At 36.2% G+C, this 22,884-nt stretch overlaps 1 protein-coding gene across 1 annotated transcript; it reads right to left on the minus strand.

The window, feature by feature from the left end:
• Positions 1-2,984: 2,984 nt before the first annotated feature.
• On the minus strand, positions 2,985-3,723 carry LOC133337555 (uncharacterized). The gene is made up of 3 exons (XM_061545776.1): positions 3,559-3,723; positions 3,197-3,364; positions 2,985-3,131 (listed from the first exon to the last, which is right to left on the minus strand). Exons 1-3 carry the CDS (start codon positions 3,721-3,723, stop codon positions 2,985-2,987), a joined length of 480 nt encoding a protein of 159 aa, XP_061401760.1.
• Positions 3,724-22,884: the final 19,161 nt, after the last annotated feature.

Consider the following 22,884-nt stretch of genomic DNA (forward strand, 5'->3'; position numbering starts at 1 on the left):
ATAATATTCTTCACCACTTTGGGTATATTCAACAGGTTAATCCTAACATACGTCGCAGTTTTAAAGGACCAGTAAAATGAAATTGGATCCATAAACATGTCATTCTGCAACCTATACAAAAATTTTCATTTAGTTAGATATAGAAGCTACATCTAAATCTGAACAGATTAACAGGAAACATAACACAAATCATTCTAGACCTAATCCATTTCGCTATGCCAAATTTCCTTCAAATCGAAAGATATTTAGGGGCTTTGGTGCACCATTTACATAAAATCAGACGAAACTATATATGGGAGCTATATCTAAATCTGAACCTATTTTCGGGAAACTAAACACACATCATTCTATACTTAACTCAATATGTTGTGCCAAATTTCGTGCAAATCAAAAGATATTAAGGAATTTGGTACACCATTTACCTTTAATCGGACGCAAATATATATGTGAGCTATATCCAAATCTGAACCGATTTTCTGGAAACTTAACACACATCATTCTATACCTAATTCATTACGCTGTGCCAAATTTCGTGCAAATCGAATGATATATAGGGACTTTGGTGCACTATTTACATGAAATCGGACGAAAATATATATGGGAGCTATATCTAAATCTGAACCGATTTTCAGGAAACATAACACACATCATTCTAGACCTAATTCATTTCGCTATGCCAAATTTCCTGCAAATCGAAAGATATTTAGGGGCTTTGGTGCACCATTTACATAAAATCAGACGAAACTATATATGGGAGCTATATCTAAATCTGAACCGATTTTCACGAAACTTGGCAGACATCATTCTAGGCTCAATTCAGTACGTCATGCCAAATTTCGTGCAAATCGAAAGATATATAGGGACTTTGGTGCACCATTTACATGAAATCGGACGAAACTATATATAGGAGCTATATCTAAATCTGAACCGATTTTCAGGAAACTTAACACACACCATTCTATACCTAATTCATTACGCTGTGCCAAATTTCGTGCAAATCAAAAGATATTAAGGGCTTTTGGTACACCACTTACATTAAATCGGACGATAATGTATATAGGAACTATATCTTAATCTGAACCGATTTTCAGGAAACTTGACACACATCATTCTTGACCTAATTCATTACGCTGTGCCAAATTTCGTGCAAATCGAAAGATGTGCAGGGACTTTGGTGGACCATTTACATTAAATCGGTCGAAAATATATATGGGAGCTATATCTAAAACTGAACCGATTTTCACGAAACTTGGCAGACATCATTCTAGTCGCAATTTAGTACGTTATGCCAAACTTCGTGCAAATCGAAGGATATATAGGGGCTTTGGTGCACCATTTACCTGAAATCGGACGAAACTATATATGGGAGCTATATCTAAATCTAGACCGATTTCACGAAACTTGGCAGACATCATTCTAGGCTCATTTCAGTACGTTAAACCAAATTTCGTGCAAATCGAAAGATTTGAAGGGACTTTGGTGGACCATTTAAATTAAATCGGACGAAAATATATAGGGGACCTATTTCTTAATCTGAACCGATTTGCACGAAACTTGGCAGACATCATTCTAGGCTCAATTCAGTACGTCATGCCAAATTTCGTGCAAATCGAAATAAATATAGGGCCTTTGGTGCACCATTTGCATGCAATCGGACGAATTTATATATGGGAGCTATATCTAAATCTAGACCGATTTTCACGAAACTTGGCAGACATCATTCTAGGCTCAATTCAGTACGTTAAACCAAATTTCGTGCAAATCGAAAGATTTGCAGGTACTTTGGTGGACCATTTACATTAAATCGGACGAAAATATATATGGATGCTATATCTAAACCTGAACCGATTTTTACCAATTTCAATAGGGTTCGTCCTTGAGCCAAATAAGTGACCTATGCCAAATTTCATCTAAATCGAATCATAAATGCGACTTGTTCTTTGTTCACAAAAATACATGGACGGACGGTTGAAAATCGCGCTCAAGAACCTCAAAATATCGAAAATTGGTGGTAGCCTTAAAAATTGACCTTTATTTATAGTTTTTTGTGAAGAGATTTGCTGCCCAATAATAACTCAAATTACTAATTTACAGCCAATTCGGTGAAAAAATCCGGTCAAAACCCCCAAAAAACCCCAAAACCCCCAAGGAAAATGAGAGGTACCCTTATATGGGGGCTACCAGAAAAAGTGGACCTATATTTATTGTTTTTAGTGGGGAAATTTGGTACCCAATAAGAACCCAATGTACCAAATTTCAGCGAATTCGGTTTAGAACCGCGCTCATGAACCCTAAAATACCGAAAATTGGGGGGTACCCTTATGTGGGGGCTACCCGAAAAAATTGATCTATATTTATAGTTTTTAATATAGAGATTAGCTACCCAATAAGAACTCAAAATACCGAATTTCCGGGAATTCGGTCGAAAAATGCGATCAAACCCCCCAAAATACCGAAAAATTGGGGGTACCCTTATATAGGGGCTATCCGAAAATATAAATAGAGATATAGAGATTTGCTACCCAATAACAACCCAATGTAGCAACTTTCAGCGCATTCGGTTGAAAAACGCGCACAAAAATCCCAAAATACCGAAAATTGGGGGATGCCCTTGTATGGAAGCTATGTCTAAACGTGGACCGATAAAGCCCATCATCGAACTTGACCTGCCTGCAGACAGAAGACGACTCTATGAAAAATGTTGACGATCTATCTCAATTCGTTTACAAGAGACAGACAGACGGACATGGCTGTATCGTCATAGAATTTTACGCTGATCAAGAGTATATGTACTTTATAGAGTCGGAAATGATTATTTCGATGAGTTACAAACGGAAAAACCAAATTAATCCATTGCCTATTGTAGGTTGTCAAAAATTAAGTTTAAAAAATCCACGCCTATTGTTGGTCCCTTAAATATTTTTTGTTTTTTTATTTATTTATTTATTTATTTAATTTTTATAATATCATTTATTTTTTCTTAATTAACTTTTACGAAAATGCACCTTAAATTCCACTTTCCAAACATTCATTATTCCAGCCAATACCTTGAACATATAATCGCCATTTTGTAGGGGCAGGGAGGAGAAGAGGGTATTATCCAAAATTAAATTGTGGACAATAATGTCGTGCTGAAAAACAAAAAAACAACCGATTAGTTGACCTCCCCTATCCCTTTAACCTAAATTTCACGTACATCATATGGACAGCTGTGATTCACATTGGAGTTCCGCAAGAAATATTGAGCTAAAATCATGAAAATTTGATTCTTTTTACGATTGGCGAAAAATTTACACAAATCTCCAGTGGCATTGATTAGAAACGGTTGAAAACCATTCGAGCGTTTATAGAGGGCAACATTTACCTGAAATATATATAACAAAATGAATATTATAATTTTGAATTGTGGGTACACCAGCACCCAAAATACGAAAAATGTTATTAAGGAAAATTTTTTAATAGTTGGACCGCCTCAGAATAGGCAAAGATACCCTCTTTCAATCCTCACCTCCTCCTCCCCCAAAAAATATTATCTATTAAACATTTATCGAAACTTACTGTCACCTTATCCACCGGAACCTTATGTAGCCTACAATGAATATTCAGTGCCACCACATTACGTTTGATCATTTTTAGCGAACATTGGGCCACAGTGGTGAATTCCTTGTCCAGAGATAGGCATTGGATATTTGTAAAACGGGCCAAGCAAGCCACCGGGGCCATAGAAGTACTCAACAGAATTATAAAAACTATAACTGAATTCATAACTCTTCCGATACGCAATGAAAATCCAATTTTGTTTTCATCTCAACATTTTTGCAATCGACCAAAAAATAATCCATTAGAAAAAAAATATTTAATTGATTTTTAAATGCTTGTCATTTAAATCTGTGTTTATTAAATATTTAATAGAGATTCGATTGATATTATTCTATTAAAGGTAATTGTGTGGCAAACAAATTATTTCAAATATCCAATCCTCCACTAAAAAAATATTAAAAAATCCACGATTCTTGTGGTCCTTGAAAAAAATATTTTAAAAATCCACGCTTCTTGTGGTCCATGAAAAAAATTATGTATAAGATGAAATGTATAACTCACTAAAAAACCAGTAAGGAAAGTAGTAAAGTCGGACATGGCCGAAATTATGCTACCCTTCACCACTTTGGGTATATTCAACAGATAAATCCCAACAGACGACGCATTTTTGAAGGGCCAGTAAAATGAAATTGGATCCATAAACATGTCATTCTGCATCAATTTTTAAGCAAATAACAATCGGACACTCGTTGACTATTTGGATAAATATCTAATAAACCTGAGGAGTTTGGTGCACCTATATCTAAATCTGAACCGTTTTCAGCGAGACTTGCCAGTGATTAATTTATATTAACCACAGTTCATTGTACAAAATTGTGTGGCAATCGGACAACCTTTGGATCTTTAGTGCAGAATTTGTCCATAAAATCGGAAGAAAAATTATATAGAAGCTATACCTAATCTGAACCAATTTCCACGAAACTTAGCACACATCATTCTAAACCTTATTCAGTACGCTATGCCAAATTTCGTGCAAATCGAAAGATATATAGGGACTTTGGTACACCATTTACCATAAATCGGACAAAAATATATATGGGAGCTTAACACACATCTGGACCGATTCTCAGAAAACTTAACACACATCGTTATTGACCAAATTCATTACGCTATGCCACATTTCGTGCAAATCGAAAGATATATAGGCATTTTGGTACACCGTTTACCTTAAATCGGACGAAAATATATATGGGAGCTATATATAAATCTGAACCGAATTTCAAGAAACTTAGCACACATCGTTGAAGGCTTATTTCAGTACGCTGTGCCAAATTTCGTGCAAATCGAAAGATATATAGGGACTTTGGTGCACCATTTACCCTAAATCGGACGAAAATATATATGGGAGCTATATCTAAATCTGAAACGATTTTCGGGAAATTTAACACACATTATTATAGACCTATATCATTAAGCTGTGTAAAATTTCGAAATCGAAAGATATATAGAGACTTTGGTGCACCATTTACATAAAATCGGACGAAAATATATATGGGAGCTATATCTAAATCTGAACCGATTTTTCCCATTTTCAATAGGGTTCGTGCTTGGGCAAAATAAGTGATCTATGCCAAATTTCATCCAAATCGGATCATTAATGCGACCTGTACTATGTTCACAAAAATACATGGACGGGCGTAAGTCGACTTAGAAAGTGATTATATGCATATTCTCAAAAGGAACCATGTGTCTATCTCGTTTCCTTTTGCCTGTTACAAACATATGCACAAAGACATAATACCCTGTACCACAGTGTGGTGAAGGGTATAAAAACACGGCAACATTTGTGACTTAGAGTCACGTTATTTCACTTCGAAGTACTTTTGTTTTCCGGATTTAATATTACTGCAATTGAGTTTTTGTTGTACTTAAATGCTGATAGGGTGGTCCACAAAATAAAACAAATTAAAAATATATTTTTAAAATTTTTTTTTATAAATTTTGGCACTTCAAAAGAATCGCTTCAAGGGCACCTCACGTTGGGCGCCATTTCAAAATGTTTTTGTAAATAAAACCTACCTTTCCAATTACCGTCCTCCTTCTCTGCTGTTGCAACATTAACAGTAAATAAACTGACCCTAGTTCCGACTATGGGTATAATTTTGTGAAGCATCACGTAGCCGGGCAGCAAACAACAATTGCAACTTCGTTTTAATTTTCTGCAACAAAACATGGAAGCAGAAAGAAATAATGAATGAAAATTGTTGCAAAACAAAAGAAAATAAAGAGAAAAAAATCGAAATGTGTTCTTAGAAGATGAAGAAAACGATACGTGGATATTAGAAAAATAAATAGAAGTAAATTTTCAGAAAAATAAGAGAAACATTAATTTAATTGCAGTACGTACTGCACGTAGCTGATAGGGATGACGGAGAAGCTGAAGTTTCTAAAAATAGCTTGACTTAGCGTGGAATTTTAAATAATTTTTTTCAAGGACTATAACAAGGCGTGGATTTTTTAAAGAATATTTTTTCAAGGCCTATCTAAGGCGTGGATTTTTTAAAGAATATTTTTTCAAGGCCTATCTAAGGCGTGGATTTTTTAAAGAATATTTTTTCAAGGCCTATCTAAGGCGTGGATTTTTTAAAAAATATATTTTCAAGGCCTATCGAAGGCGTGAATTTTTTAAAGAATATTTTTTCAAGGCCTATCGAAGGCGTGAATTTTTTAAAGAATATTTTTTCAAGGCCTATCTAAGGCGTGGATTTTTTAAAGAATATTTTTTCAAGGCCTATCTAAGGCGTGGATTTTTTAAAGAATATTTTTTCAAGGCCTATCTAAGGCGTGGATTTTTTAAAGAATATTTTTTCAAGGCCTATCTAAGGCGTGGATTTTTTAAAGAATATTTTTTCAAGGCCTATCTAAGGCGTGGATTTTTTAAAGAATGTTTTTTCAAGGCCTATCTAAGGCGTGGATTTTTTAAAGAATATTTTTTCAAGGCCTATCTAAGGCGTGGATTTTTTAAAGAATATTTTTTCAAGGCCTATCTAAGGCGTGGATTTTTTAAAGAATATTTTTTCAAGGCCTATCTAAGGCGTGGATTTTTTAAAGAATATTTTTTCAAGGCCTATCTAAGGCGTGGATTTTTTAAAGAATATTTTTTCAAGGCCTATCTAAGGCGTGGATTTTTTAAAGAATATTTTTTCAAGGCCTATCTAAGGCGTGGATTTTTTAAAGAATATTTTTTCAAGGCCTATCTAAGGCGTGGATTTTTTAAAGAATATTTTTTCAAGGCCTATCTAAGGCGTGGATTTTTTAAAGAATATTTTTTCAAGGCCTATCTAAGGCGTGGATTTTTTAAAGAATATTTTTTCAAGGCCTATCTAAGGCGTGGATTTTTTAAAGAATATTTTTTCAAGGCCTATCTAAGGCGTGGATTTTTTAAAGAATATTTTTTCAAGGCCTATCTAAGGCGTGGATTTTTTAAAGAATATTTTTTCAAGGCCTATCTAAGGCGTGGATTTTTTAAAGAATATTTTTTCAAGGCCTATCTAAGGCGTGGATTTTTTAAAGAATATTTTTTCAAGGCCTATCTAAGGCTTGAATTTTTAAAGAATATTTTTTCAAGGCCTATCTAAGGCGTGGATTTTTTAAAGAATATTTTTTCAAATCCTATCTAAGGCGTGGATTTTTTAAAGAATATTTTTTCAAATCCTATCTAAGGCGTGGATTTTTTAAAGAATATTTTTTCAAATCCTATCTGAGGCGTGGATTTTTTAAAGAATATTTTTTCAAGGCCTATCTGAGGCGTGAATTTTTTAAAGAATATTTTTTCAAGGCCTATCTGAGGCGTGAATTTTTTAAAGAATATTTTTTCAAGGCCTATATAAGGCGTGGATTTTTAAAGAATATTTTTTAAGGCCTATATAAGGCGTGGATTTTTAAAGAATATTTTTTAAGGCCTATCTAAGGCGTGGATTTTTTAAAGAATATTTTTTTTAAGGCCTATCTAAGGCGTGGATTATTTAATTAATTATTTTCGAGGTGTTCCCCTTTCCACATTCCCTACCTCCGTAAAAGTTTTTCCTCTTCATGACTGTTATTGACACAAGTGTGTGTGTGCGGTGCTGCACCATCTAAAAGAAAAATATTTTGTTTTTCTTATTCGAACTTTTTTATTTTATTTTTCTTTTTATTGTGTACATATTTCTTGTTCGTGCAACTACTTAGCAGATTTATCAAACACAATGACCACTGCCATATGTCCCATGTGAAGGCTACTTTTTTCCTACATTCAAAAAAAATGTGGAGTGGGCCATGGGAACCATTTAATTCATCCTTCAACACCCTGACCACCACACCAACACCCACCCACTAAACTATGCAGACATCATCGCCATCCCGGGCACACACACAATGCGGGACTGCAGTGTATTAGCACTAACTCATGTTCCGCATTGACAAATGTTTTCCTCGCGTGCTCGGAAAAAATGTAACAGCAACAACAACTAACAAACCCTAAACGATCATCAATGTGCATTGCTTCCGGAAGGGATGAGTTTCGAATGTTGCTACTGATGGAGATGATGATGATGGTTAGGATGTTGCCACATGCCGAAATGCGAAATAGAGATGTATCTCTATAAGTGAAAGGAAACGTCTGGTTGTTGTTCGTTCTTGTTGTTGCTGTTGTCCTGCAACAAACCAAACGATAATAAATGACATTTCGCGCACTGAAATAGTTCTCCCCAAAGGCGAACACAGATGTGAAACTTTTTTATACGTATGAACACACACACACATACCAACCTAACTACTTGGAAAAAATGTGGAGAAATGTGGATCTACTAGCATCAGAATATAGAAATATTTGGCCAACAAAAGTGGCCTTATAATGGAGTGGTACACTAGACCGTATCAGTAATACACAGAGCAAAAAATCAAGGCACCTTCAAAAAAAAGTGGATTTTTTTAAAAATCCATTTTTGCCACATACAAAAGACGTGGGTTTTTTAAATATTTTTTCTGGCCAGAGCCTAGAATGATGTGTGATAAATTTCGTGAAAATCGGTTCAGATTTTGATATAGCTCCCTTATATATTTTCGTCCGAATTAAGGTAAATGGTGCACCAAAGTGGATTTTTTAAAAACTATTTTTCATGATCTACAACAGGCGTGGATTTTTTAAAAACTATTTTTGATGACCTACAACAGGCGTGGGTTTTTTAAAAAACTATTTTTGATGGCCTACAACAGGCGTAGATTTTGAAAAAACTATTTTTGATGGCCTACAACAGGCGTTGATTTGTTTAAAAACTATTTTTGATGATCTACAACAGGCGTGGATATTTTAAAAAGTATTTCTTCCAGTGTATTTCAAATATCTGTGTATGTTCTGCAGCGCTCCATGCCTCCATATGCCACTCCACTTCACTCTCACCGTACAGTGTGACATTGCGGCTTTCATCAGAATGTAAATTTTGTATTTGATCCACAAAAAAAACGACGACATCATGGTGTTAGATAGAGAATTGACCTAAATTTCAAATAACGATAAGAAAGCTAAGGATCCGCACAAAAAAAAAACTCAACAACATTTTCAAGATACAACGACGTATGTGTGCGAGCTGGACGCGTATAAAACAAATTGTTTTTCGAGAACAAAACTGCAGCAGTAATCATGTTGGAATTTTCAAATAGTGGAGATGTGCGATGTGCAGGGGCAAAAAAACAAACCTCACAGATGGTAAAGTAATAGTGGCCATGGCGAACAAAAAAGTGAAACCAAGAAGAATGTTGCCAAAAAGTGAACGTAAATTTAAAATGCATTTGATGAATGCTTAATTTGGCAACAACAACAACAACAAAAACTTGAAGTTTGGTTTTCACTTTTTTGTTGGACAAAATGTGGGAAAGTTTTTTGACAATGAGACAAGTGGATATTCTAGTAAAAAGTTAAGCAATTTAAATTGTTGTAGGTCCCGAAAAATAATTTTTTAAAAAATCCATACCTATTGTAGGACCCCAAAAATATTTAAAAAATCCGTCTACGTAGGACCTCAAAAATATTAAAAAAAAATCCACATCTATAGTAGGACCCCAAACTTATTTAAAAAATCCAAGCCTATTGTAGGTCGTCAAAAACGTCATCATTAGTCCTTGTGCGAAGCAAGTCAAAATTAACAAGAATCTCATTTACCACCAGAAGCCAAAGCAGGGGTGATAGAACTCCACCCTGCGTTGTACCCCTGTTAACAAATTTCCTTATGCTTTTCATCATCACATCAACCCAATCCACCAGAGTAGAGGAGATTCATGTGTTCACTAGAGCTAGGTGGATACAGTCCAGTTGGCGTTATTAAAGGATCCCTTTATATTACGGAAGGCTGCTAATTTAAAGTCGGAGCTATCCAAATTTTTCTCAATGCCCTACACGAAGTGGTTTCGTGTAGGGCTATATCGACTGCCCTTGATGTATGCGTGCTGCGATTTCTTCCTTAGGAAGCGTGTGGTTGTGCATTCTCGCCTTGGGAATAAAAACCAATTTTACTTCCCTCCCCAGACTAAGTATGGAAAATAATTTAAGACAAGACTTTAATATCTCCTTTATGACGTTTAAGACCGCTGGCGCTGCGTTCTGCAGCATCGCAGGTTATGCCGTCCGGTCCAGGAAATTTGAAAGGCGTTTATCGGCCATACCAGTTTTGGACAGGTAATTAGACCATTTATGAGGGAGTCACGTTTATGGGTCTGAGTTTGAGCTTAATGCAGACGAGGAGCATCCGTGACTGATAACAGGTCTAGAGTCTCTAGGCTGGAATTAGTCCAGGAACCATCATCTCGTTTTATACTTCCAATGGATTTTGGGTCCTTCGATAGTATTTTACGAAATCTTGCCGCTTCGTTAACCCCTTCTATAGACTCGCTAAAACTAATCCAAGGCTTCCGTTAAAATCTCTTAATCTCAACATTGTATGCATTGAAATGCTCTTTATAAGAATTTTTGTAAGATTTTCTTGCAGTTCTACGAAGGATTGCAATTTTCTTCCACCATCACCGGCTTAGATTTTTCCTCATTGTAGGTTATTGGACAAGAATTCTCATAGTAACTCAGAAAAGTATTTGTCACACCTTTTACAGCTTTTTCAACACCCTCGACCCTGTTCCAATGTGTTCTCCTATGGTTTCTGCTTTACTCCATCATTGGAGATATGGACAAATTTCATCCTATGGTCCGAACTTTTCCGATACATTCCAATTTCCAATCTCAGATGTCTATAACTTATGTCTATCTCAGAAGAGAAGGAGGGAGAGAAGGATTAAATTAAATTCTTCCTTGGCAACTATACACATTCTTACCTTATCCTCCTTACATGTGGCGAAGACCGTGTAATGCTTGCTCTTAATATATATGGTTCCTGGGTGAGGAGTAGCTCTGCAGCCGCTGCCTTTCGATGGTGCAGATTTATCTGCACGATTTTCAGGCCCTGCTCCTCCTCAAGTATCCCTCCCCTGTCTATTTGTGGCATATTTAACGACCAGACCTCCGTTCTTCTCCAAGGTATTGAGCTTCCGCCAGCTACCTAATTGAAAAACGTGGTTCTGCTTGCCGACCAACCTCTGTTCGAGGTCAAAAAGAGGGCGGGGAACCACACGGAGGACACCATTCCGGACGGGATCTCATCAACCGGAACGTCCGCCAGGATACCGTCCTCCCAAAAGCGTTCAAGGCCATTGACTCTCTTAACAAGGAATTCAGCGGTCTCCTTATTCCTAAAGTTAATGACCTTGATAATCATGTAGAAAGAGGTCCTACCGAACCGTGGACGCTGATGGTATACGTCGTCCGTCAGGAAAAAGATCTTTAGATGTCCGTCGAGCTGCAGCCATTGACTGTCCCTTATCCTCTCGCCGGAGACAGCTTCGTCTCTGATCATCTGGGACCATTTGTCGAGTAGCCGCTAGTGTGCGCCTAGGATTTGAGGGTTGTTGAGAAGACTTGGCATCAGGTCCGACTCTCGTCTGCCCGGTGTTAGGCTTCCCCTTAACCTTCTTGGCCGATACTACTGCATACGAGACAGGGGGTTGCACGGTCTGCATTGACGAAGGTTTCTTTGCAGCAGGTGTCTGTTCCTCTGTCAACCTCATTCTCTTCTTCACCTTAGGCTTAGACGAAGGATTTGGCTTTCTTCGAAGCAACTTAAGCTGAGGCCACCGGTGTTACTTCCAGTTCCTTCGCAACCTTACTAATTGTGTTAGCAGAATCAGATGTCCCTTTACATTGGTTACCCCTTGTCTCCACCTTTGTAAAGGTCTTGGCAGGATTAGTCGATGTACGCCAAGTAGGAATTCTATTAAGAGTTCCCTTTCGGCCTTGTCAGGATAGTCCCGTTGGTACATCCTCACCAGCTTTAGGTGTTTCTTGATCAATTTAAAATCCTTATCGCCGATAGAACTGGGATCTTAATCAACATACTTCTGGCAGAAACAAACTGTCATTCGGTATGCCTTCCTGCCGAATGCTTCTTTGGATTTAGCAGTAGTCGGCAACGGGGTTTCCAAGCTTTCCTTGGAGCGCCCACACTTGTCTTATGTTCACTCTGTTGCTAATTGCCTTCGAAGCAGTGGTGGTTTATCGTTTCCGGCCGACGTCTGCATGACAGTTACCGTCTTTGAAAGTTTGGTATCGCCAGTAGCCACATGCGACGACCCTTATTGACTAGAGTGGAGGCGACTTTAATGACCGTAGAGTTAGAGTACTCTTCCTCGTCAGTCATGGGGGTGTCGTCCCATATGTCAGCTGGTATACTTTCTTGACTGAAACGGAAGCTGTTATAGTTCTCAATCAGGTTGCGGATAAATTCGGAATGTTGTGTCAGCTCTTTGTCGATGTCACACAGGGTAGCGCTAAAATTGTCCCCACCCGCTTTTGATATTCTTTTTGAGGAGCGTGTACTGAAACTACGTGCGCTGGAAGAAGAGTCCGAGTTCTTATCGACTGTTTGTTCTTGTGGATTGAAAGACTGAGGTTGCCATGGCAACCACACCAACATCAGTCGAGGAAGATATTTTTTTGTTTTAGGGGTTTTTGCTAGTTTTTCTGAGATCCTTAGTTATGGGAGAAGTGGAGGATAAAATACCAATTTCGGGGAAATCGAAAGATATATAGGGATTTTGGTGCCCCATTTACCTTAGATCGGACGAAACTATATACGGGAGCTATATCTAACTCTGAACCGATTTTCTTCAATTTCAATAGGGGTAAATGAACGGCAAATGAACGAGCTGTGCCAAATTTCATCCAATTCGGATCATAAATGTGACCATGGACAGACGAACAGACAGACGAAACGACAAACGAACAGACGGACATGCATAAATCGACTTAAAAAGTTTCCTTTTGCCTGTTACAAACATATGCACAATGGCATAATACCCTGTAGCACAATGTGGTGAAGGGTATGAACACTGATAGGCACGGTTCTGCATGACACCCCAACGTTAGGGAGGTAACCTGTAGAGCACGAGAGCAGGAATCCATGTTTACTGGCTCGTTTGTGGCGCCAAAAAATATTTTTTTAAAAATCTATGCCAATCGTAGGACCCAAAAATAACTTTTAAACCAGTGAGCGGAGCAGTATAGTCGGACGGGGCCGACCATATGACACCCTACACAACTTTCACGAAAATCTAACTTTCTGTGGTTGTATATTCTGAGTTTGGGCAATATTTCGCGATATTTGCACCCCCTTGACCGACTAGAAGTCAACAAATATTTCTAATATTCAGTAGACGAGGGGTGTAATTGTCCAGATTCTCTTTACCTTGGGTTATGTTGTGATGTTGGGCTTTCAATTGTGGCCTATAGATCGACTCGAAACAAAAACACAAAAAAATAAGTTTTCGGTCCACTTCATCCCGAAATTATTTTCTGATCATCACCGAAAATTATAGGCGTTGTCGTTGACCGGGAACCTCATGGAACATTTAAAAGCGATCTGCGCTATATTTCCGCCCTACAGAGTGGTAGTAAAGAGTGATTTGTTAAGAGCTTGATAACTTTTTTTTTAAACGCATAAAATTTGCAAAATCTCATCGGTTCTTTATTTGAAACGTTAGATTGGTCCATGACATTTACTTTTTGAAGATAATTTCATTTAAATGTTGACCGCGGCTGCGTCTTAGGTGGTCCATTCGGAAAGTCCAATTTTGGGCACCTTTTTCGAGCATTTCGGCCGGAATAGCCCGAATTTCTTCGGAAATGTTGTCTTCCAAAGCTAGAATAGTTGCTGGCTTATTTCTGTAGACTTTAGACTTGACGTAGCCCCACAAAAAATAGTCTAAAGGCGTCAAATCGCATGATCTTGGTGGCCAACTTACCGGTCCATTTCTTGAGATTAATTGTTCTCCGAACAGTGCAAACAGTGCATTTTTCGGGATGCATGGGCAGTTCTTGAACGGCTTCTGGTTGCTCTTCACTCCAAATGCGGCAATTTTGCTTATTTACGTAGCCATTCAACCAGAAATGAGCCTCATCGCTGAACAAAATTTGTCGATAAAAAAGCGGATTTTCTGCCAACTTTTCTAGGGCCCATTCACTGAAAATTCGACGTTGTGGCAGATCGTTCGGCTTCAGTTCTTGCACGAGCTGTATTTTATACGGTTTTACACCAAGATCTTTGCGTAAAATCTTCCATGTGGTCGAATAACACAAACCCAATTGCTGCGAACGGCGACGAATCGACATTTCACGGTCTTCAGCAACACTCTCAGAAACAGACGCAATATTCTCTTCTGTACGCACTGTACGCATTCGTGTGGTTGGTTTAATGTCCAATAAAGTAAACTGAGTGCGAAACTTGGTCACAATCGCATTAATTGTTTGCTCACTTGGTCGATTATGTAGACCATAAATCGGACGTAAAGCGCGAAACACATTTCGAACCGAATTTGGTAATAAAATTCAATGATTTGCAAGCGTTGCTCGTTAGTAAGTCTATTCATGATGAAATGTCAAAGCATACTGAGCATCTTTCTCTTTGACACCATGTCTGAAATCCCACGTGATCTGTCAAATACTAATGCATGAAAATCCTAACCTCAAAAAAATCACCCATTAGATTACTAAATAATAAATTAATACGTAAGCACCTGTGAATATTTAAGTGTAACTCCTACATCCGAGTACATACGACAATATAATTGACGTAAATTTAAAGGTCAACCACTCCTCTTCGACATACTATCAACTTCTCGGGTCTATAGCCTTCAGGAGTAAATATATACGCCATACAATACAAATGTTGTAATTTTTCACACAAAAGTCAGGGTCCATTTGACCCGCTAAATATTGACCGATTTTTATCAAAACAGGCATGCTTATTCTTTGGCCCAATCCCCTTCTCCATGCAAAAATTCCCGGCGTTTGGGTCATAATTGCGGTCTCTGGAGCGACAAGAAAAACCGACAAAAATAAAGTTTTTGGTCCATTTCATCCCCTAAATGTTAACCGATATTTTCCAAAAACTTCATTGGCCAGAACCCATCCTACATGCAAAATTTCGTGAAGATTGGTCCATAACTGTGGCCTGTATTGTGTTTACAAATTATAATGGACAGACGGACGGACGGACGGACACACATGTCTAGATCGACTCAGCTAGTCGAGATATGACGATCGGTATACTTAAAGGTGGGTCTAAGACCAATATTTCGCGGCGTTACAAACTTTTGAGGCTGCACAAAGCTATAATACCCTGACAACATAGTTGAGTAGGTTATAAAAATCCACGCCTACTTTTGGTGACATATCGTAAATGCCCCAAAAATAATTTTTAAAAAATCCTCGCCTATTGTTGATCACTGGAAAAAAATATTTGTAAAAAATACTTAACACTGATTAGAAAACTTAAACACTGGCATACGACAGCGATATCAAACATTGAACATATATCCCAGCTTACATACATACATTTTAAATATGGAAGTTTTATATTTTCATTTTCAAATAAATGAAAAACATACATACATCGTATGCATGTCTGTGGCTTATCATAAAAAACCTATTATTCATACCCATCCAGATACATATCTACAAACTTCCAAACATATTTACCTACAGATATGTTTGTATAGAGAACATACATATGTACCTACATATCGGTATATGTATGTTTTCCATATGGTTGTTGAATGTGAATGCTGTTCATTTGTTGTTTCTTTTGCTGTTGTCGTTATTGTTATTATCGTTTTTGTTGCTGTTGTTGTTGTTGGAGCTGTTTTTTCTTTGAAGAGCTTCATTCATTTCGTTTGGTACGTTTTTTTCAAAATAACGACGTTTTGTTAGATTTTCTGTTGGCCTATTACTATTGCAAAATCTATATGTATATAAAATACATATATATTATTTGTTGTTGTTGTAGTAGAGTTTTACTCAGTTGTGTAGGGTTATTATTATAAATATTATTATAGGCTATTTTATCTTCCATCAGCCGAAAAAACAAGTGAACACATTCCATCCAAAGCCACCAAAGGTCCATTTAATTTTGAACGACATTACAACAAAAGTGCAGCACATCAAACACCACCACAACCACACGATAACATCGTCATTATTATTGTCATCAAGGCAGACAGACAGAAAGACATTCAAACAGTTAGACCCCCCATTAGATGCCCTTTTTTTTGGCATTGTTGTTGTATGTAGCCACCTGTTTTTCACATGAACTAATCAGAATTTAAAGGCAACATGAATGCGGTATGTGATTGGAAAGGTACAGTGGTTCGAAACAATATAAAAAATTTAAATATGTTGGATGGCGCACTAAAATAACAGTTCAGTATTTATGATAAGAATATAATACCAATTAAAAATGCAATAAAAATCATTTTTATATCATGTTAACATAAAAAACACGAGTATGACAGTTTGGTGAAACTGTTATACTGCCTCAAAAAGCTATATTTTTTGAATATTTCATAAAAATTAACTATTTCTATCAATTTTAAGCTAAATTTAACAGTATAACAGTTTCACCAAACTGTTATACTGGTCTAAAAAGTTACATTTTGTTGAAAATTTCATAAACATTTAAGATTTTTATCAATTTTAAGCTAATTTTAGCAGTATAACAGTTTCATAAAACTGTTATACCTAGCTGAAGTACCTCCAAATGGTATAAAAATAGCTTACTAATAAGGTAAAGACATTTGTTACATGAAAACATCAGTATAACAGTCGTGGAATACTGTTATACTAGTGCAAAAATTGAAAATTGTATTAAAAAAACACAAATGTGTAGACCAGCAAAAATATATTTTTTTTTAATCTTCGCCTTGTGTAGACTAGCAAAAGTAATTTTTTTTTTAAATCCACGCCAAAAAAAATCATTTTTATAACATTTTAATGTAAAAAACACGAGTATAACAGTTTGGTGAAACTGTTATACTGGTCTAAAAAGTTAAATTTGTTGAAAATTTCACAAACATTAATGGTTTCTATAAATTTTAAGCTAATTTTAGCAGTATAACAGTTTCACCAAACTGTTATACTGGTCAAAAATGGTAATTTTATTGAAAATTTCATAAAAATTAACAATTTCTATAAAGTTTAAGCTAATTTTAGCAGTATAACAGTTTCATAAAACTGTTATACTTAGCTGAAATACCCACAAATGATATACAAATAGCATACTAATAAGGTAAACACATTTGTTACATGAAAACGTCAGTATAACAGTCGTGGAAAACTGCTATACTAGTGGCAAAAATTTGAATTTTTTTAATCCACGAATTGTGTTGACCACCGAAAATTTATAATCCGAATAGGATGAAATGTGGCACATGTCACTTATTTGGCCCAAGGACAAACCCTATTGAATTTTGGAAAAATCGGTCCAGATTTAGATATAGCTCCCATATATATTTTTGTCCGATTTAAGGTAAATGGTGTACCAAAGTCCCTATATATCTTTCGATTTGTACGAAATTTGGTACAGCGTAATGAATAAGGTCTAGAACGATGTGTGTTAAGTTTCGTGAAAATCGGTTCAGATTTAGATATAGCTCCCATATATAGTTCCGCCGGATTTTATGTAAATAATCCAATAAAGTCCCTATATATCTTTCGATTTGCACGAATTTTTGTATACGGTACTGACTTAAGTCTAGAATGATGTAGACCGATTGACACAACGTACTGAAGTAATATAAATTCGTCTCTGGCAAAGTTTCCATGAAATCGGTTCAGATATAGGTGTGTAACAAAAACGCGACGTCTGTTAGGATACATATGTAGAATATACCCGAAGTGGTGAAGGGTATCATGTAGTCGGCCCAGTCCGACTTTACTACTTTCCTTACTGTTTTTTTTTTCGCAACACTGTGCCTCCTCACCCTCCCTCCTTTATAAATAAATAAATTTCTGTTGAAAAGGCCTAACCAGATAGAGATTGATTCCCGGCCGAGTTCCATGATGCGGTTTGTGGTGAAGGTGGCCCAACCAACCTGTTGATTGGCTCTCATTGTCATTTAAACATATTGTTGTTGTTGCTATTTCTGCCTCGGGACGGTGTGGTCTATTGGTGGTCATTTCAAGCCCATTTAATAAAATTTATTTTGATTTTATGATAATGTCAGACAAGAACAGCAACAACAACAGCCAGTAGAGGGATAGACAGTTTTTGCATAGATTTCGAAATTGAAGTTCGACAAGAACAGCAATGCGTGCGTGCGTGTGACACTTCAAATCAGATAGGGAAAATAGTTTTTCATTCTGGGAAAACAAATGTTTTGTATATATGGGTGTGTGTGTGTGAATGTAAGTTTTCAGGTATTTTATCTGTGTGTGTGTTTTCCTCCATCAAAGTTTTGTTCTTGATAATCCTGGGCTACTGTTAGTAATTGTTTAAAAAAACTAAATTTATTGTTTAAAAATTGTATTTTTATATAAAAATTTTTATTAAAATTTAAAATATTTCAGTACACATGCACACCCACACTATGTGTGTGTATTATTAGAGTTGGAAAATAAAAAAGTGTGGTTTAATGGAAGTATAATTTTAAATTGTAACTGACAATAAACGAAATTGAGTTTAAATTTATTTTTTGTTTCTGAATTGAAAGCGACATCTAGTGACAATAGTTGCTAAATGTTGGATATTATTTTTAGGCTTCAACAATAGGCGTGGATTTTTTACAAATTATTGTTAGACGTGTATTTTTATACCCTACACAATTATGTTGTCAGGGTATTATAGATTTGTGCAGCCCCAAAAGTTTGTAACGCCGCGAAATATTGGACCAAGACCCAACTTTAAGCATACCGATCATCATATCTCGATTAGCTGAGTCGATCTAGACATGTGTGTCCGTCCATTATAATTTGTAAACACGATACAGGCCACAGTTATGGACCAATCTTCACGAACTTTTACAAGTAGGATGGGTTCTGCCCAATGAAGACCCCTATTGTTTTTGATAAGATCGGTTAATATTAAAGGAATGAAATGGGCCAAAAACTTGTTTTTGTCTGATTTTCTGGTCGCTCCAGAGGCCGCAATTATGGCCCGAACATCACGATTTTTTTTACATGGAGAAGGGGATCAGGCCAAAGAATTTGCATGCCTGTTTTGATAAGGATCGGTCAATTTATAACGGGTCAAATGGACCCTGACTTTTGTGTGAAAAATTTGTATTCTATGACACATCCAAGTACATCCAATATGAGTGGTTGACCTTTAATTATAGTCTCGTACTCGGATGTGGAAGTTACACTAAAATATTTACAGGTTCTTACGTATTCATATATTTTTTAGTAACCCATTACCAGACTAGAGGGCGGAAATATACCGCTGATCGCTTTGAAATGTTTCATGAGGTTCCAGTTATGGTCAAGGACAACGGCTATAATTTTCGGTGATGATCAGATAATAATTTTGGTATGAATTGAACCAAAAACTTAATTTTTTGTGTTATTTTCGAGTCGATCTATAGACCACAAATGAAAGCCGAACATCACAACACAACCCACGGTGAAGGGAATTTGGACAATAGCTGTACTGAATACTCGTAATATTCGGAAAATATGTCAGTGTGAGGAAGAGGAGCTGTTTACCTCTAATCGGGCAAGAGGGTGCAAAAATTACGAAATATTGCCCAGTCTCAGAATAAACATCCGCAGAAAATTTGAGTTCCGTGGTAGTTGTGTAGGGTATCGTATGGTCGGCCCCGTCCAACTATACTGCTCCGCTCACTGGTTAAATCTTAAAAAAATGTAAGAAGCTATCATTATTTAGAATGCAACAGATCTGCATTCATTACCACATTGGCTCTTATAAGTTGGAAAATATTTCGTCTTTCGTAGATCTAGGAGTAATATTAGACCCTAAACTGAGGTTTAATCTCCATATAGAGTCTTGTATTAATAAAGCAAAATCTTTAGCGCTGGTCCAAAGAATTTAATGATCCTTACGTAACAAAACGCCTATTTATTACATTAGTTCAACCAATACTATAGAGTATGGTTGTATTTTATGGAGTCCCTCCTACAAGTGTTATTCTGATAAACATAGAATCTGTCCAAACTCTATTTTGTTTCCTTTGCGGGGTCTACAATGGAACCCATCTGTAAGGCTCCCCCCATATGAAAGTCGCTTAATGTTAATAGATTTGCCTACCCTTGAAAGTAGACGTTTTATGCTAAGGGCGATTTTTATAATAAAATTGATACGTGGCTTAATCGATTCCTCTAATTTATTAAGTGAAATAAATTGCAATATTCCATCCCGTACTATCCGTAACTTTATACCAATAAATTTACCGCTCGTAAGATCTAATTATGAAGTTAGTAGTCCAATGCGAACTTTGTGTGAAATATTTACCAATATATATAGTAGCTTATCACTGATTGAACCATTAGACATAATAAAACCAGTGAGCGGAGCAGTATAGTCGGATGGGGCCGACCATACGATACCCTACACAAGTTCTAACTAACTTTCTGTGGTTCTATATTCCGAGATTGGGCAATATTTCGCGATATTTGCACACTAATAATCAGTACAGCCCCTCTAATTACTTGTCCTGATTCCCTTCACCGTGGGTTGTGTTGTGATGTTTGGCTTTCGACTCGAAAAGTACAAATAATTAAGTTTTCGGTCCACTTCATCCGAAAAATTATTATCTGATCATCACTTAACATTTTAGGCGTTGTTCTTGACCATAACTTGAACCTCATGGAAAATTTCAAAGCGATCAACGCTATATTTTCTCCCTCCAGTGTGGTAATAGGTTACTAAATAATATATGAATATGTAAGCACCTGTAAATATTTAAGTGTAACTCCCGCATTCGAGTACCTACGACAATATAATTGGTATCAATTTAAAGGTCAACCACTCCTCTTGGATATACTATCAACTTCTCGGGTCTATGTCCTTCAGTGGTAAATATATGCGCTATAGAATACAAAATTTTGTAATTTTTTACACAAAATTTTGGGCCCATTTGACCCGCTAAATACAGACCAATCTTTTTCAAAACAGGCATGGTTATTCTTTGGACCAATCCCCTTCTCCATGCAAAAATTCATGGAGCGACCAGAAAATCCGACAAAAATAAAGTTTTTGGTCCATTTCATCCCTTTAATATTAACCGATCTTTTCCAAAAACAATAGGGGCCTTCACTAAGCTATAATACCCTGACAACATTGTTATGTAGGGCAAAATTTCGCTTGAAAACGTATTATTTCAACTGATTTAAATTTGTGGCCTGTATCGTTTTGCAAATTATTTTTAACGGACAGCCATATTGTTGATTTTTGAGCGAAGCCAATAATCCTAGATCGAGAGCCTGACATGTACCCTTTCTAACACCGTTGGAATTTTCGATTCCGATGTTAAAGGAGGAGTTATCATGCCCGCCATAAAAATAAGGACTTTCCTTCAATCACCAAAAACAACAACAACATTTTGTAAATTATTTTTCTTCTCTTTTAAATCTTCAATCTTCTTTAAAATAAACAAGTAAGGAAAGTAGTAAAGTCGGACGGAGCCGACTATATGATACCCTTCACCACTATGGGTATATTAAACAGGACTATAACATAAAATTGGATGAAAAAAATGTGATATTTATCTAAATGTGAATCTACCTAGATCTATCCATAAAGTATGTCAATCGACTTCAAACAAATATAAATAGGTCATCCGTTGGGCTATGTTTGCACTTCTAGAAAACGCAACTACGTAATTCTATGCTCAATTTTGTAAGTTGTGCAAAATTAGATGTCAATCTGACTAACATGAGGAATTTGATGCCCAATTTACTTGAAATCGGGCGAAAATATATATGGTAGCTCTATCCAAATATTGAGCGATTTCAAACAAACTTGTCACAGGTTAGGTTATACTAATTTCAGAACGTCTTGTTCCTATTGGTTCTTTAGTACGTCAATTACTTAAAATCAATCTATAATAAAAGATACTAAATTACAGCTATATCTGAAAATCTGGTACCGATTTTCACAGAAAACGTGGAGACTATATTTATCAATTTTTTATGCCAAATTTAGTGCAAATGGGATACCCAATGTAGCAAATTTACATGAAATCGGTTGAACTATATACGAGCTATATCTAGAATCAGCAACAGCTATTTCGAAACTTGGCAGAAACCATTCTAGACTCAATTCAGTACGTTATGCCAAATTTCGTGCAAATGAAAATATATAGGGACTTATGGGGGCTACCAAAAACATGAAATATATTTATAATTATATATGGGAGCATATATCTAAATGGGAACCCAATTTAGCAAATTTCAGACATCATTAGGTTTAATTCAGCACGTTATACCAAATTTCGTGCAAATCAAAAGATATATAGGGACTTTGGGGCAACATTCACATGAAATCGGACGAAACTATATATGGGAGCTATATCTAAATCTGGACCGATTTTCTCCAAACTTGGCATACATCACTCTAGGCTTAATTCAGCACGTTATACCAAATTTCGTGCAAATCAAAAGATATATAGGGACTTTGGGGCACCATTTACATGAAATCGGACGAAACTATATATGGGAGCTATATCTAAATCTGAACCGATTTTCTCCAAACATGGCATACATCACTCTAGGTTTAATTCAGCACGTTATACCAAATTTCGTGCAAATCAAAAGATATATTCGTTTAGCACCATTTACATGAAATTACAACACATATGCGGAGCTATATCTATATCGCCATAGAATTTTACGAAACTGATCAAGAATATATATACTAAATGATTAGGCTGTACCAAATTTCGTGCAAATGAGATATATCGATGAGTTACATTAAA

This window comes from Musca vetustissima, unplaced genomic scaffold, assembly GCF_032173495.1.
Source record: "Musca vetustissima isolate MV318-11 ecotype Yass unplaced genomic scaffold, APGP_CSIRO_Mvet_v1 utg23235, whole genome shotgun sequence".
Taxonomy (NCBI): domain Eukaryota; kingdom Metazoa; phylum Arthropoda; class Insecta; order Diptera; family Muscidae; genus Musca; species Musca vetustissima.